This window comes from Seriola aureovittata, chromosome 2 (assembly GCF_021018895.1).
Source record: "Seriola aureovittata isolate HTS-2021-v1 ecotype China chromosome 2, ASM2101889v1, whole genome shotgun sequence".
NCBI lineage: Eukaryota > Metazoa > Chordata > Actinopteri > Carangiformes > Carangidae > Seriola > Seriola aureovittata.
Window position 1 is genome coordinate 16,155,100 of NC_079365.1, and position 15,443 is coordinate 16,170,542.

At 40.7% G+C, this 15,443-nt stretch overlaps 1 protein-coding gene across 1 annotated transcript in view; it reads right to left on the bottom strand.

Moving 5' to 3' along the window:
• cacna2d3 (calcium channel, voltage dependent, alpha2/delta subunit 3) overlaps positions 1–15,443 on the bottom strand; it is a 33,627-nt gene that overhangs the window by 9,881 nt on the left and 8,303 nt on the right. Inside the window, exons 6-18 of the mRNA XM_056385292.1 lie at positions 11,431–11,593; positions 10,848–10,979; positions 9,375–9,435; positions 9,094–9,244; positions 8,777–8,851; positions 8,565–8,654; positions 6,116–6,233; positions 4,899–4,976; positions 3,049–3,182; positions 2,533–2,550; positions 572–643; positions 330–410; positions 172–246 (exon numbers count right to left, since the gene is read on the bottom strand). Coding sequence (XP_056241267.1) covers positions 172–246; positions 330–410; positions 572–643; positions 2,533–2,550; positions 3,049–3,182; positions 4,899–4,976; positions 6,116–6,233; positions 8,565–8,654; positions 8,777–8,851; positions 9,094–9,244; positions 9,375–9,435; positions 10,848–10,979; positions 11,431–11,593 — 1,248 coding nt within the window. The remainder of the gene's footprint in view (positions 1–171; positions 247–329; positions 411–571; positions 644–2,532; positions 2,551–3,048; positions 3,183–4,898; positions 4,977–6,115; positions 6,234–8,564; positions 8,655–8,776; positions 8,852–9,093; positions 9,245–9,374; positions 9,436–10,847; positions 10,980–11,430; positions 11,594–15,443) is intronic.

Below are 15,443 nucleotides of genomic sequence, written 5' to 3' on the forward strand. Positions count from 1 at the left end.
AACCAGATAACACATTTGCCTCTGTGTGCCCTCGTCAAGGGAGGTGTTCAGATCATCATTTTTGGTTATGCATACAATTGCATGGACAAAGCAAAAAGGAAAAACAGGGTAAAGTCAGGGAATGCTATGAGACTGTTCAGGTGTAAAAGGGATGTGATGAAGGTGAGTTACCAAAGGTCTGAGGTCCGGATGTGTCAGGATGTAGCCATTGTTTGTGATGGCAAACGCATACCCATGGATCCCTAACTAGAGACACAAAGTGAGATATATTTTACAAAACGCATACTTATACATTCATTTTTTAAAAGCCAAAGAACAGCTGATCGTACCATATGTTTGGGGATGAGCTTCATCAGCTCCTGCAGAGGGATGTCTGTTCCTACGACCCCCAACAGAATACCCTGGTTCTTCTGCATGAAAAAATTCAAAACACACACACACACACACACACACACACACACACACACACACACACACACACACACACACACACACACACAGATGAAAACTGCACAACAAATACTCATTTAGTTTCTCATGTAGTCACTCACTCACTCACTCACTCACTCACCGTTTCATTCTTTGTGCTGAAGACAGGCATGGCTACTGTAGTCATCAGACTTGGGCCCGTTTTGACTTTCAGCTGAAAAAATAAGATTCAGAACTTTGTTACTGATAAATAATCAGACTGAATTGTCATTTTGCTTCTTCGATTTTAAACAAGTCTGATTCAGAGGTCAGACTGTATTTGTACATAATTTACATGACAGATTAAAAGTCTATTCAATATATATATATATATATATATCATACTGTATTATATGATTATCATTACTTATGAATTATAATGCCAACCTAGTGGAGGTGAAGCTGATCTAAACTACTTAATGTATTAGTTTAATGTATAATGATGCATCATACTTTATAAACTGATGATATGATTTAATGTGAAATTTTAATCTGCTGAATAACTAGTAACCACTGTACATCTTTCAAATAAATGTACTGAAGTAAAAAGTATATTTGCCTCTGAAATGTTCTATTGTCGAGTACAAATATAACTGTAACTGTAAGTTACTCTCCATGTTATTGATGATGTTAAAACAATAATCTTAATCATAAAAAGAAACTAAAACTAAATTATTAAGCAAAAATACTTATGAATACATTTTGTTTTCTCAACCAGGACAGCACATAACCGCTCAGGAAATGGTCTAATTCACAAAACAAATCTATTAAAACTTCCACATATATAAAAAATGAGCAGCATTTATTGAGTGGGAAATAGCACTGTGAGGACTTACAGCTACAACCATGTGAGGTTCATGTGGGGCTCAGAGGAGGAGACGGGGTCAGTTGAGGAGGATGAAGGCTGACATAATTAAGCACATGAGCGCCACTAAAGTAGGTCTTCTATTCCCTCACCTCTTGAGTCGACACAGCTGAGTGTGCCTGTGTTCACGTCAGTGAGTGTGAGTGTGCGTGTGTGTGTGGGGCTGATGTTCATTTCTGTGTGTGCATGCATATGAAGGAAATTAGCTGTGAACTGCAGTGTTGCAGTGTGTACTAGCTAGCTTGACAAAATGAAGAATGGTGGGTCCTTAAATTCATCACAACACACAATGGAGGAGAAAACACACACACACGAAAACACACACACACACACACACACACACAAACACACACACACACACACACACACACACAAAAACACACACACAAACACACACACACACACGAACAGGTACATCCATGCTCAACCACCTCCATCTCTCTCTCCCTCTCTCTTTCTTGGTCTCCCTTCCAATGTCAGTTTTAATATGGGCTTTAGGAGATAAAATGCAATGATCCACAGAATGATGAATGGTGTGTCTGAGGCTGAGATACAACAGCACACACTCCGGGGGACAATCTCCTAACCCTTCTGTGTGTGTGTGTGTGTGTGTGTGTGTGTGTGTGTGTGTGTGTGTGTGTGTGTGTATGCTTATTGTCCCCATACTGGAAAGAAGTACAATAAATGCTTCTCTACTGCTTCTGTCCCTCAGAGGGATGAGCATCTCCTCACTTTAGACCTCTTAGGAAATATTAAAGCATAATGTTGAAAGGTAGGAACAATAAGCAGCTATTTAACTCAGGTCAGTTCTACTTTATACAATTTGCTGCGATCTGCTGAGTCCCAGTGGAAACCCCTGCCCATGATCTCCGCTCTGATCACAGTTCAGAACTACTCCCTATAACCGGGGTATTTAATTGAAGTTCAAAGTGGTTCAGATATGTTTTCTGCAGTAAGGAGGCTACATAATAGAGAGCTTTTGAAAAACGTGCATCTTAAAATAAAGTGCTTGATTTTAGTAAAACTAAATAAAAAGCGTAAAGTAGAAATGCTCCGTCAAAATATGATAATCCTAATTTTTAGGTTATATATATACCGTACATATAGGCATCTGAGTCTGGATCAGCTCCTTATTAGTCAGCAAGACAACAAATCAGCTTTGTTTTCCATTGATTTCACTCTACCTGAGAGATACTTACCTTATGAGCCTGTGAAAGCTGAAATAAAAGAAAAGACACAATGAGACAAAAAAATTAAATCATCCAGTGAATTGAAATAAGCACATTCTGCATTGACTTTGTGGACACAGATGTCCACTGGGGGGGAAGATCCATGCAGATTAATGAAGCTCATAATGAGGACTCATTCCAGCAGCATGAAGACTAATGATGAGAGCGCAGACACACACATGTGCACACTAACTGTACAGTAGAGGGATGGACAAAATAACACCAACGTCTTACAATATAGTTTGATGCAGGGTATTAAAAGCTGAAACTACAGCTTTGAAAAGTACCTGATTGTTGAATCAACAACTCTCTGACGCAATCTCCTGTATTTTCAATGTACTGGATTGTATCATACTACAAGAGGTTCCTGTTGTTTTGTCCATACTCGGTAGAAAGCGTGTTACTGCGCTGTACGTACATGGAGTAGGGCCTAATAACTCGGACACTCACACAAAAAGTCATTACACTGCTTTAAACTATACTTACAGCGCTGTCCACGTAAGCTTCAGTCCACACTGTGTCATGCTCGTGATCGATAACCTTTGGGCGGCTCATGACATGAAGATACCTCATCACGTTCTCCTGAACATCCGCTAAGGTGGAGATCTGACTGAAATATCCTGCAATGAAACACAAACATTTTAACCCAAACTGAGGCAGGGAATACGCTTCTTCCACAATGTGTAGTCTTACGTGTATTTGGACCGTTTAAAGCGACACACCAAAATATTACAATTAATGTCCAGTGGTGGAAGAAGTATCGGATCAGCAATGTTAAGTCCTGCTTCTAAATAAAAGTACTGCCAGCAAACAGGACTGTAGCCAGGAGTTTAGAAACATTGAGGTTATTCCCGATCCTCCAATGTCCTCCCCTTTAGAAAACTTTGACCACAGACCAAAAAAGGTCTCCACATTTTTTCATATTAGGATTTAATTAGTGAAATCTTAAATCCTTTAATTTTTTTAATGTCAAATCCCAACATATTGCATCTAAAAACACTGGAATCAGACTAAAAAAATTTCAGTCATGTGTAAGTTTTTAACTGTAAAGCCGACCTCAAATTATTAAACCCCTCAAAATTTCCAGAAAATTACCAAGGACATGACCTCAGTGTCCTCGATGGCAGAGAAGACCTGTCAGGAAAAGTAAACATGAAAGTACTCATCATGCCGAATGTCCTCTTTTAGAGTGTTATTGTATGTACTGCATATTTTGTATTTGACTACTATTAGTGACGCATCGACATATTCGCTACATTTTAAAGGTGTCATTAGGAGGAGCTCGTTTTATCCCTGTGTGGGAGAGAGGGAGCTCCCACACACAGATTTGAGCCAGGAGCACTGAGAATGAATGGGTGAAAAGAAAACAAAGAGTTTGCACCAGTTTCACCAGGATTTGTTCATTTTGTCGAAAAATCAAAAGAGTATACGAGAATGATTTGAAAGATGGTATAATTGCATAAAACTTGGGCTTTAAATAGTGACATACTGGTGGGTAGTGAAAGCCACTATATCATATTTGATCATATGTTCATGTGTTTTGTGTGTAAAATGATCTTAAAGTAAATCTTGTGACTAAAGCTGTCAAATAGTTGTGGTGGAATAAAAAGCACAATATTTCCCACTGAAATATCGGAGTAGAAGTACCCTATAAAACAGTATAAAAGGGAAATACTCAAGTAAAAGTACCTTAAACGCTACTGACGTGCAGTACTTAGGTAAACGTACATATTTACATTTAGGTATTTTCTGCCACTGCTGATGGCCCTGACATTACTGGACTGTGTCTCCAGTGGTTCAGCTTAGAGCGACACAAGAGTCATTTGACTTGGTGTCAGCTCCTGCTGTTGCTGACAATACTTTATATTGGACATGTAAGGTTATTTCACAGCAGGGGTCTGTATGGGGAAGGAGGTTTGGGGCTCGTCTCCCCACAATCCTCCTGTGATCTGTTTTCCTGGCTGTGACTTTGCCTTCCAGAGGGCACTCATCCAGAGCGTTGACACGTCGGAGCCATCAGCAGGGAGCAGCCAAGGGGGGAGACACTCTGACAGGAAGAGGGATTAGAGCAGATTGACCTCTGACCCCCCCAAGTGCCACTTCATTGCCTCTTGGCAGAAAGCTTCTGAGCCACCACACACACATGCATGCATACACACACACACACACACACACACACACACACACACTTAACATACACGTATGCGACCAAACCACAGGGATACCCACACATCCTCAACCTATCACGTTAACGCACAGAAACACTGCATCAGGTCGTGTTCCACACTCTGATACTCGGCTTTTCTCGGAGAGTGTTTATCAAAAAAGTCTCAAACCTTTGTTGGCACAAGCCATCCATTTGAGGTTATCAGCAAACGCAGACTCTCGTCCAATCAGGTAAGGAATATCCGCACCTGTGCAGAGGACGTAGAGATGTCGACAATTTCAAAGATGAAAGGATTAAAAAAAACATGTAAAGTGATGCGTCTCCTCAGCTCTTTATCTTCCCGTCCTGATTCTATCTGGGGTCGGGAGCAAGAAGTGGCTGCATGTTTTTACATCCTTATGAGGAAACCGTGTTAAGCTACTTTTACACCACTTCTCTTTCATTCTTTAACTTTTTTTTTCAGCCTGTCTTTCTCAATTTGCTGTTTTTGTCTGTTTGTTGTTTTTTTTTTTTCTTTCACTTTATGCAGTTAAATTCAATTAATTTTCTTTTGTTTGGGGGTTGGGCACGAGGGCATGTTCCTCTGTCCTTTTACAGAACGCTGTGTGACACTTTCACAAACCTGTACGGCTCATTGGCTCCAGATGCTTTGCTAAGCATAACGCATATAGGAAACACTGAATGGCTGCCATATAACGGCCCTGAGGGTGTATGAAGGGGGTGGGTGGGGTGGGGGGTGGGGTGCCCTGCCAAATACTGCCCAGTACCCTGCCAAACACTGCCAACACACATATGCTTGAGCGGACTGAACAAAAGCCCCTGAGCGGTTGTTTTTATTGCTCTGTGAATAGCACAGTAGTCCATTTCATTTCAATTGCTTTTAGGTCTTACAAAGGGAGCCTAACAAAAGATTTTAAATCCAATGTTAGGTCCAGGAAGAAGTGTGGAGTGAGCACAGTAGACGGATAAGGACTAGAACCTTTGAGACCGAGCTGCTTGTACATGCTCTGCCCTTGAAAGCAGTTCATTTCCCATGTTTTATTCCTTGTGGGGGGAATATCGCTCTGTAATGTCTCAACACATTGAAAAACATCATATTGACGTGGATTTTACAATGCAGAGTTAAGAGTGGTAATGAAGTAAGAAACCAATTCCTCAAAACGTCAAGACAGAGCACCAGCTGACATATAGTATTAAAATGTACATCTATCCCTGAAGCAAGGAAAGTGCAGTGCAAGCAGAAAATTCAGGGACAGGACATGTGTAACATTGAAAATCAGGCACTGTGAGGAGCAGAGAGGAGAGAAAGAGAGAGAGGGAGAGAGAGAGAGAGAGAGAGAGAGAGAGAGAGAGAAAGAGAAAGACAGATAAAAGAGAGAGAGAAACTCACCTTTCTTTCTGGCCAATTGTGCTTCTCAAAAACATCGTCGTACATTTCAGTCGCCCCGTCGGTCACAAGCATTATGGCCTGACTGCACACACTGCCACGACCAGTCTGGTTAAACTGCAGAAGGAAAGACAGCACATGCACACACACCAAAAAAAACCAAACAAAAAAACAAACAAAGCCGTTGTTCAATCCAATCACTGTTATTTAAACATTCAACAAACAGCCAACAATGTCTATTTCCACTGCATCTGATGATGATGTCTGATATGGCATCTGAAAGCCATCAGTTCATAAAATACAGATAATGTCTTAGTAAATAAACTTGAAGAATGTGTTACACTTTATTCTGATGCATTGTAGTAATCAAGTGGTTTATTGACCTGTGACAGTGAATGTGGAGAGAGAGAGAGACAGAGAGACAGAGAGAGAGAGAGAGAGAGAGAGAGAGAGAGAGAGAGAGAGAGAGAGGAGTGTGTGATGACATGATCACGGGCTGAAACCTGCTGAGTGCTGCTGCTCTCAAATCATACAAGTATCAGGAGGCCCTCTCTTTCTCTCTCTCTCTCACACACACACACACTGATGTATATATATATATATATATATATATGTTTTTTTTTTGTTTTTTTTTTCATCCACAAGACTTTAATGTTAATTGTTTTGCTTATTACAGACTTTTTTCACAGCAGATATTTTGACTGGTCATTGTAGGAAAAAACACAAGTAGAACTAATAACATTAGTGATGACTCTGTTCCTCTCAAGTGCCCCAGTAAGACATGGCAGTGAGCCAGCATGCACAATACCAGCAAAATGAAACTGAAGCCCCTAAATGGGATTCAGCCATTATTGTCTTTTTTTTATTATTATTTGCACCCACGTTTCCCCAACTGTGACACATCAAAATGTAGAAGAAGATGTAAAGAGGCCTATGAAATAGTCAGTGCAGTGTGTACCGGCCCCCCCGGTCTGTAGACCGTTCGAGTCAAGCTCAGGGGACAGTTCGCTGACAGTGAAGGATTGCCAGCTCATGTCATTCATCTGGGGTCTTGGGCTATAAAAAGGTAGCATGTGTGCTTATCCTTGTTTCTCTCTTCCTTTGGCTGGCAACTTCCCTCCATCTGTGTCTTTTCAATTTGCACCATTCACCACCTCCATAGACCAAACCCTATACAACCGTGCACTGCTCCCATTGCTAATTTAAACATTATTGTTTATTTCAGCGACATTTAGTTTAATAAGTTGTGTTCAAATGAACTCTTACATGGACTCATTACATTTCACAAAGATGTGAAATTTCCTAAACCATTAATGAAGATGTTCGTGCCTTCTCTGCTGCAGAGTCTACAGTCTTTGTGTAAATGTAAAACATACTCTTTGCTTCAGTATTGTGTAGTTAATGTGAATTTGGAAATATAAATGTTACAGATAAAAGACAGAATCAATAACAGGGATCACTCTGTTCTTGTTCTAAAATCACCAAACAAAAGGATGTTCTACATATTCAGTGATGGCAAAATATAGTAAAATATTTTATTATAAGCTTGCTGTTTTGTGATTCTTTCACATCATCCTCCTGTGGGAAAGTGTTGTATCACAGCACTGCTCTCATTCAGTTGACCAGGACTCGATGTAAAAACACTGCAGTGCTCTGCAAGTGAAGTGAGTTTCTTTTTGATCTGGTCTATGATAGGCTGTATTCTGACTTCATTCAGTGGGCAGCGGTGTAACAATGACTTTCAGCAGTAGGCTACTGGCTACCTGATTACCATATTCATTGCAGGGCTTTAATTAATCTGACAAATGCAGAGGTAAAAGCTGAGCTCTCTCAGCTTCAGCGGTGCAGCCAAAGCTCGCCTGAAAACAGGGAGATAAAAGGAGTGCGGCGCGGCTCCTGGCCTTATCTGCTTTGTGTTCCAATCAGCCACGTTATTAATCATTGACATTAATTAGAGCCATTAATCACGCTTCAGAATAGATGTGTCTGTGTTTGGAGGGCGGAATGGGGATAGCACTGGAGCGTTTCGACAGGCGACACACCTCCCAAGCGCTCAAATGTATTTGACTAGAGTGTGCTAGTTTTTTATGATTAGCTGCGAACATGCAGGACATGCTTTGACACTCTGTCAGTGAAAACAAATGTGGCTTGTAAAATGAAAAGTTCCCTAATGTTCTGTGAAGCCCGTGAATTAAATGAGAACAAAGTTTGTTTGTGATATCTGAGCACATGCACAAATTCATTACATTATGACAAATGAATCAATAAATGAATTAATAAAAACTCCTGTAAACTCGACAACATTGTCATAATCAGTAAACAGAAAAGAAGAAGTTAGTTGAACTGCTTTGTGATAAATTATTTCAGTGGAATATAGACTGGGAAGATGTTTGAACAGCATCCGTCCCATTACACTGACACTCACAGTTTACTGTAACTGGAACTTACGTCACTCAGGATTGTGAACGCTTCGGTCAGAGCTTCACCCAGCAGCCCGATCCCTTTGGCAAACAGCTTGTCCAGATGTTCACGGAAATGCTGACAGTTAAAAGTCAAAGTAGGAGAAAGAAAAAAAAAAGACATTTAAATATTATTCACAGAAATTCAACCTGATATGACCCACATACATTCGTTATGTGTCAGTCTGAGTAGAGACTCACGTCTTTATTGTTTCTGTCGGCCCGGACCAGCGTGCCATTCAAACAAGGCTCCACGTAGTGAATCTCCTGATTATACTGAGGAAATATAAACGGCATTTAGATAAAAGAGAATTGAATAAGCCCTCTTTGTTTTTCATGGAAGACTGGGCTCCACTTATCCGAAACACTCAACAGAAATGTCTGAAAACATTTAAGAGAGAGAAAGAAATTGATTAAAATGACAGAGGAATGTGACTGAGATGCACAAACTTAAAAATGAACAAACACACAAACATATTCAGACACAAAGGTGACAATCTGGTTTAACTAAAACTCACTGCAATGATGTTGAAGAAGTCGTCATCTCCCAGTGTGTCTAATATGGAGGAAACGGTCTGTCTGGCGATGGTCAGCCTCAGTCCTTTCATGCTTCCACTGACATCCACTAAGATAACTACATCCTTTGGAGATGTTGCTGCCTGGATGTACCTGTGATACGAGGTTCAATTACACACCATGAAACCCAGGCTGTTACAATAATGAAAGAATAAAGGGAAAACAAATATATGTGGCACTGTGTGATGTGCAAGAATATTTTCTCCAATTCAGGCAGGCTTACCACTTCCGATTTCTGCAGTCAAAGCCAATGACACCATGTTCATCTGGATGCCACTTCACTCCTGGGGAGTAGATCAAAGAGTCAGAGGCAAACAGGAGCACAGGATATCTGATATGAGAGCGTGAAGCAGCCAAATCAAGTTGTAATTCCTTTATCTCTCAGTGGATCCCATCAGCAGTAGACTACATGCCATAGTGTCTCATGTAAAAGACAAGAATTTTAAACCAATGGGATAAAAAATAGCAAATAACACATTTCATTTTGGACTTTACAGGATAAACTATATATTGAGATGGTCCAAACTGTGTAGGTTTGCTGATATTCTATTGTTTTCTGTCAACTATTTTTTATTACTAAAATTTCTACCTACTAACAGGTTTTGTCTCTGTGTATCCAAAGCCTGATACAGCTTATTCCTCTGAGCCATGGATTTCCACTGTTGTCCAAAAACTATTAAAAAGACATCAGTGAGCCACACTCTTGCACTGGGCAGCATGTTCCTTCATTATGATGAACACACACAGTGTTGTTTATCCCGATCCCAGATTCACCATCCTGCTGCAGTAAATACACACTAGTGCAACAAATGTGGATTAACACGTGGCTTAAAAAAAAAAAAAAAAAAAAGCTGTTTTAAGGAAATAATTAACAAAACAAAAAGAAAAACAAAAAAGAAAATTAAAGTATTCAATTTATAAAGATAGATGCTTTCAGTAGGATCCAATGAGCTGAGTATGGAAGTGTTGAGAGATAGACTTTAATAGTTTATATATTAAAGTCTATTAAAGTATATTATATGTAATTTGTTGACATAAAAGAATATTATACAATAAAATTTTACTGTTTCCAATTAACTGCCAGGAAAATGAGTTCAGTAGTGTGTGATTTTAACATTAAAATGAGGAACACATTTGTAAAAGAATGCCGTTGTATGCCGCTGAAAGACATCTCTCCATTATGAATTTCTACTTGTACATTGTGCAACATACAGAGTCTGTATCTATACAACAATATGATCATCAGTTGTATCTCATCTCTGTGGCTTCGCTCCAGCACTGCAGAGAGCTGAGCGGCTGTTTCACATCATTGTAACGGTCTGATAACTTTGGTTGGATCCAGCAGCCACGCTCTGTTCCTCAGTACAGCTGTAGGTCCGCACCGGCAAATGCTGATTAATTACAGTCTGTACATATGCATCCTCTCTGATGGTCTGTAAAATTACAACATTAGCCAAATTACCCTTTTAGTAATTCTGAATCATTTGTTCTGATCTTTTTCTTTTTTTCTTTTTTTTTTCCTTCACTGAAGGCTGATGGCTCCCATGGGAAAACCCTTTCTTTTCTCACACACACACACACACACACACACACACACACACACACACACACACACACACACACACACACACACACACACACACACACACACAAACACAGATACATGAAGACACACTGACAGAATGACAGCACTCACCAGGGTACTGCCTGAAGAAACCCTTGGCACTCCCAAAGTACTGCCAGATGAGTGTGGGGTCTCTCTCAAAATTATCTACAAACACTTTATTCAAAGCCTCGGACCAGTACACTCCGTTCACTATGTCGGGATCTGAGGAGGTGAAGGACGTGGGATAAGACACGGAGAAAGAAAAAAAGAGAGATTGAGACGAGCACATTAAATGGTGATAATGGTGGCCATCCTGCTCACCATTACCGGGGTGCACAGTTGACCTTTGTCCCTTATTGACTCCCCACCCTGAAGAGATACAATGCCTGTGACTAAATCATCCCCTCCCCTCCTCCTGCTAGACGAGCCTCCCTTTGTGCTGTGAACAGAGACTTATGTGGAGTCCATTACAGCCGAACAAAAGCCGCCCAGCCGATACACAGGGAGAGATGACACACTCCGTTATACAACAAGAAGCGACGGAAAAAGCTCCTGCGTGCTCCCCATCTCTCACTTCCACCTCTTACTTTCCTCCCTCCTTCTCTCCCCATTCATCCGCCCAGAGTAGGTAACTAACCCTCACATAATCCTGTCTCCCTGCTGCCCCCCTTACCTTTATTGTACATGTTGGTGGGGACCTGCACCACACTGAGGCTCAGGTTGACCGACAGGTTATTGAAATGATCGTTGGGCTCCAGGAGGAACTCTCCACCCAGCTCCACGTTATTGCCCTCCTCGTCCACTTCATTGATCAGCACGGCGTTGAAGTACTCATACTGAGGTAAAGAGTGAATATGGAATATGTTAAAGACACTGCAGGTACAGAAAACACGTGAACTGAGACCTGCACACATTACGCATTTAGTAATTACAGTATTAGTATTAATACTTTGAGGATACCACTCAGAAAAAGAAAAAAAAAAAAATTCAGTCGAAGTTAAGTCTAAGTAGTCTGAATTAGTCAGATCAAGTGGGGATCTTCCAGAGTTACAGTCTTTTTAGTATGAAATTCCAAGGACAGCCACAGGAACACAAAGAGGGAATCCAGGACCGTGGATTTCTCCCCTACCTCTGGATTCATATGAGGAAAGAATATCTCCATAGTGAGTTTGGACAGGAGGAACCTCTTTAAACGCACATGTCGGCATGTGACGATCATCTTAAGATGTGAACCTATCCTTTTCCTCAGGCAGGTTTTGCCTTTTAACACCGCAATCATAACAAAAACTATTTATCAAATGCAGACTAATGTGTGCAGAGCCTACATGCGCCCTATGAGGATTACAAACCATCAGATCAGAAATAATAAAATCAACAGAAATGTAAAAAAAAAAAAAAAAAGCAAGTAGAACAATATAAAGCAAATGGCCAAAAAATCAGAACATTCCCAAAAATGTCCTATAGGATAAATGGTTAGATTGACTTCTCACAATATATAATTACACTAATATAATATCATATAACATTACATTCATTTGAAGCACTCTGGGTTTCAGTATCCTGCTCAAGGACATTTCGACACATGAACATGAGGAGCAGGTGAATAGCTGACTCACTCTGCAACCTGAGCTGCAGCAACTCAGGATAAACAGACGGTAAGTATTTGACGTTGTGCAAATTTTATGTGAAACTATGTTCAGTCAGTGTGGTTTGGGGATTTTTTTTCCTATTCGTCAGAACGTACATAAACGAAAGCAGCTGTCTCTGGAAGTCACTGGATGTGCCAAGAGAACCTTATGAGTGCCAGTGAAAAGTCTGTCCTCTCTTAAGTGAAACTCAACAGTTTGTCTGTCCTGTCCTTCACTGCCTGCTGCAGCAGAAAGAAGACTACCTCATCCTGTCTGAGCGGCCTCTCTGTGGCCTCTGGTCCTTATTGTCGGCACTGAGAGAGAAAGAGAAAGAGAGGGGGGAAAGATGGAGGGAGGGAGAGAGAGAGAGATGGGTGATGGACTCTACAGCATCACACTCGGGGGAGGCCGCACGGGCATCACCATCAAGCAGCCGCTGACAGCTCATACCACGCCTGAGCAGCTCTCTGACGAGCTGCGGCGGGGCGGAAGGGGTGGGGTGGGGTTGCAAGAGAGCTGCGAAGGGGGAGCAGCAGGGGAGAGAAACGTGCACCCTCAGCAGAACTGATAGTGCTGTAGAGAGGCACGTTAACCACCAGGGTTATTACTGTAGAGCAGGCCATGGGACACTGCAGCTCTCCGAGACGCCCCACTGACTCTTACACCACTGCAGTTAGCTGAGGCCCTGCTGCAGAGCTCTGCCCTCCATTACAGTCTGCTGGGCCTTACTGTATAACCAGGCTCCAGTGTCTGGAGATGGTGGCTCTCACTAAGCTTTACCCTTCAGTCTGTTGGTTTAACAGACTCTGCACTTGTCATAACTAACGCCTTCATAAAAACTAATATGTTCAGAAGCCAGCACTCCTTCCTTCATGTTGTGGATCAGATGGGAAGCAGTTTTTTTGTTTTGTTTGATTAAATACATTAAAAAAAAGCATCTACATTAATATTACTTAGTATTATTTAAAATACTTTCACTCAGCAGCATCATTTTGTAAGAATGTTAAGGTGCATTTACGTTTCTATCATGTTCAGGATGTACCACGGTGGCAGCAGGTCACTCAGAAATAGAACTGTGGACTGTGTAATGGTTCAAATAATAACTTATTACTGATGCTGCAAACAATTTTCAGTCTATCACTATCACAAAAGCAGAAACTGAATTCAGACTGAGTTAATTCTGTTTCTTGTTTATTTGAAATGCTGAACTATATATTTTTATTTCACATTTCTACAACAATTACCTCACGAGCAACTGAGAGTTTTTCTAGCTTCACGTAAGCGTTGAAAGTTTTATCGTCTGTTAACAGACACTAAACAAAAGACACATTACTGTAGATACATTTCTGAAGTAGGAGCAAAGCTTCTGTTGCTCCATCAGACCTGATCTGTGCGCACTTGAACTGCGGACTAAACTCGGGTCAATGCAAAACATGCGACTGTCCTGACACGAAGCAGCTGAGATAAGAGCGGCCCTCTTATCTCTTTGTGGTCAGTGAAATGGTGCATGAAAAATGTGTGGTGTCAGAGGAGGCGAGGTTGGTTAAATGATGCCACAAGGAGGAATATCATGACATCACATCATTACTGCAGGTGGATATTGAATTTTCCTTACTATTTTTTATAGCCTTTAAAATGAAATGTCTGTGTGATAGGCCTGTGCTGTAGAGCAATAACTGTCACCTGCTTGAATAAAAATGTTAACACAGCTTTCAATGTGCAACAATTTTACTGTAAGAATTCAATTCATTTTTTTCATGTAATTTATAAAAAATTATTGACTGTAAGAGATATTTGTCTTAATATTAAAGGAAGCAATGCAACTAAACTATATCAAGTCTACAGAAATATTATTAAAATATTTATACAAACACTGTTTATGACAAATCTAGGCTGCATGTCCCACCTGTGTTTTAGATACATTTGTGGAGTCCTCATATAAAGTGATGTTATCTTTTATTCTTTAATAAAAAGGCAGGCATAATTTAATAAAATCATGCAAAGAAAATAAATAGACCTACAGTTAAAGCATAAATTGAAACATAGTGTTTTTGTTAGAGACCTGTTTTAGAAGGACAAAACCAAGGTATTGAATTATTTTCAAAGGATCAAGGTCGAAATTTTTCCTTTAAAAAAAAGCAGTCGCCCAAAGCAGGAGTTTAAAGATGACTTGACTTGTTGTAGACGCGTGGACACAAGAGAAACGGGCAGAGAACAAGGTGACTGAAAGGTATTCATATGATGTAAATGCTACTATTAACTGTAAAGTGCTGCCGTTATTTCAGTGTTTTGCTGCTCCGGTGGGTTTCCAATCTGGAGCCAGGAAAATGAAACAATGCGCCGAGGAAAAGAGTTTCATTTGTCTTTGTCCAGTGGAGGGAGAGGGAGAGAGGGAGAGAGAGAGAGAGAGAGAGAGAGAGAGAGAGAGAGAGAGAGAGAGAGAGAGAGAGAGCGAGAGAGAGAGAGCGAGAGAGAGAGAGAGAGCACTAACAAACGACAAAAATACTGCATTCCCTCTGCAGAGACTGAGGGAGCACGGTGCACCCTGGAAATCAGCACCCGGACTCGCTAAATAATGTCCTGAACACATTCGGGGGACATGAGCAAATTATGTGAAATATAATTAAAATTACAGCAATGCAGGCCGACTTCTATTTTCCCCATTCTTCTCTCTGCTTCATGCCTACAGCCTATATGACCGCAAAGACCTGGGCCAATAATAACTACATTATCCTCTCAGAAAATGCTAGTTGCCTATACTTTCTTTCTAAATATTAGATCATGAATTAGATTATTCCTCCTGTATGTTTTTATCCCGTGCTACAGTTCCAGTTACTGTATGTGAACGTCAAAGCGCAGACCTGATTTTGAGCTATTACTCCAACACTTCCAAACATTCAGTCTGAGTTATGCCCGTGTGGCGCTGCAGCCTTCAGTGTGTGCGCCACTGCTTATCGAAGAAGCATTATGTATCAAAGCGATGACAGGACATCAGTGGGAAGGACGATGCCAACGCAATTAAAGACTTTTAAGGCCTATTACCCTTCTCTCACCTTGC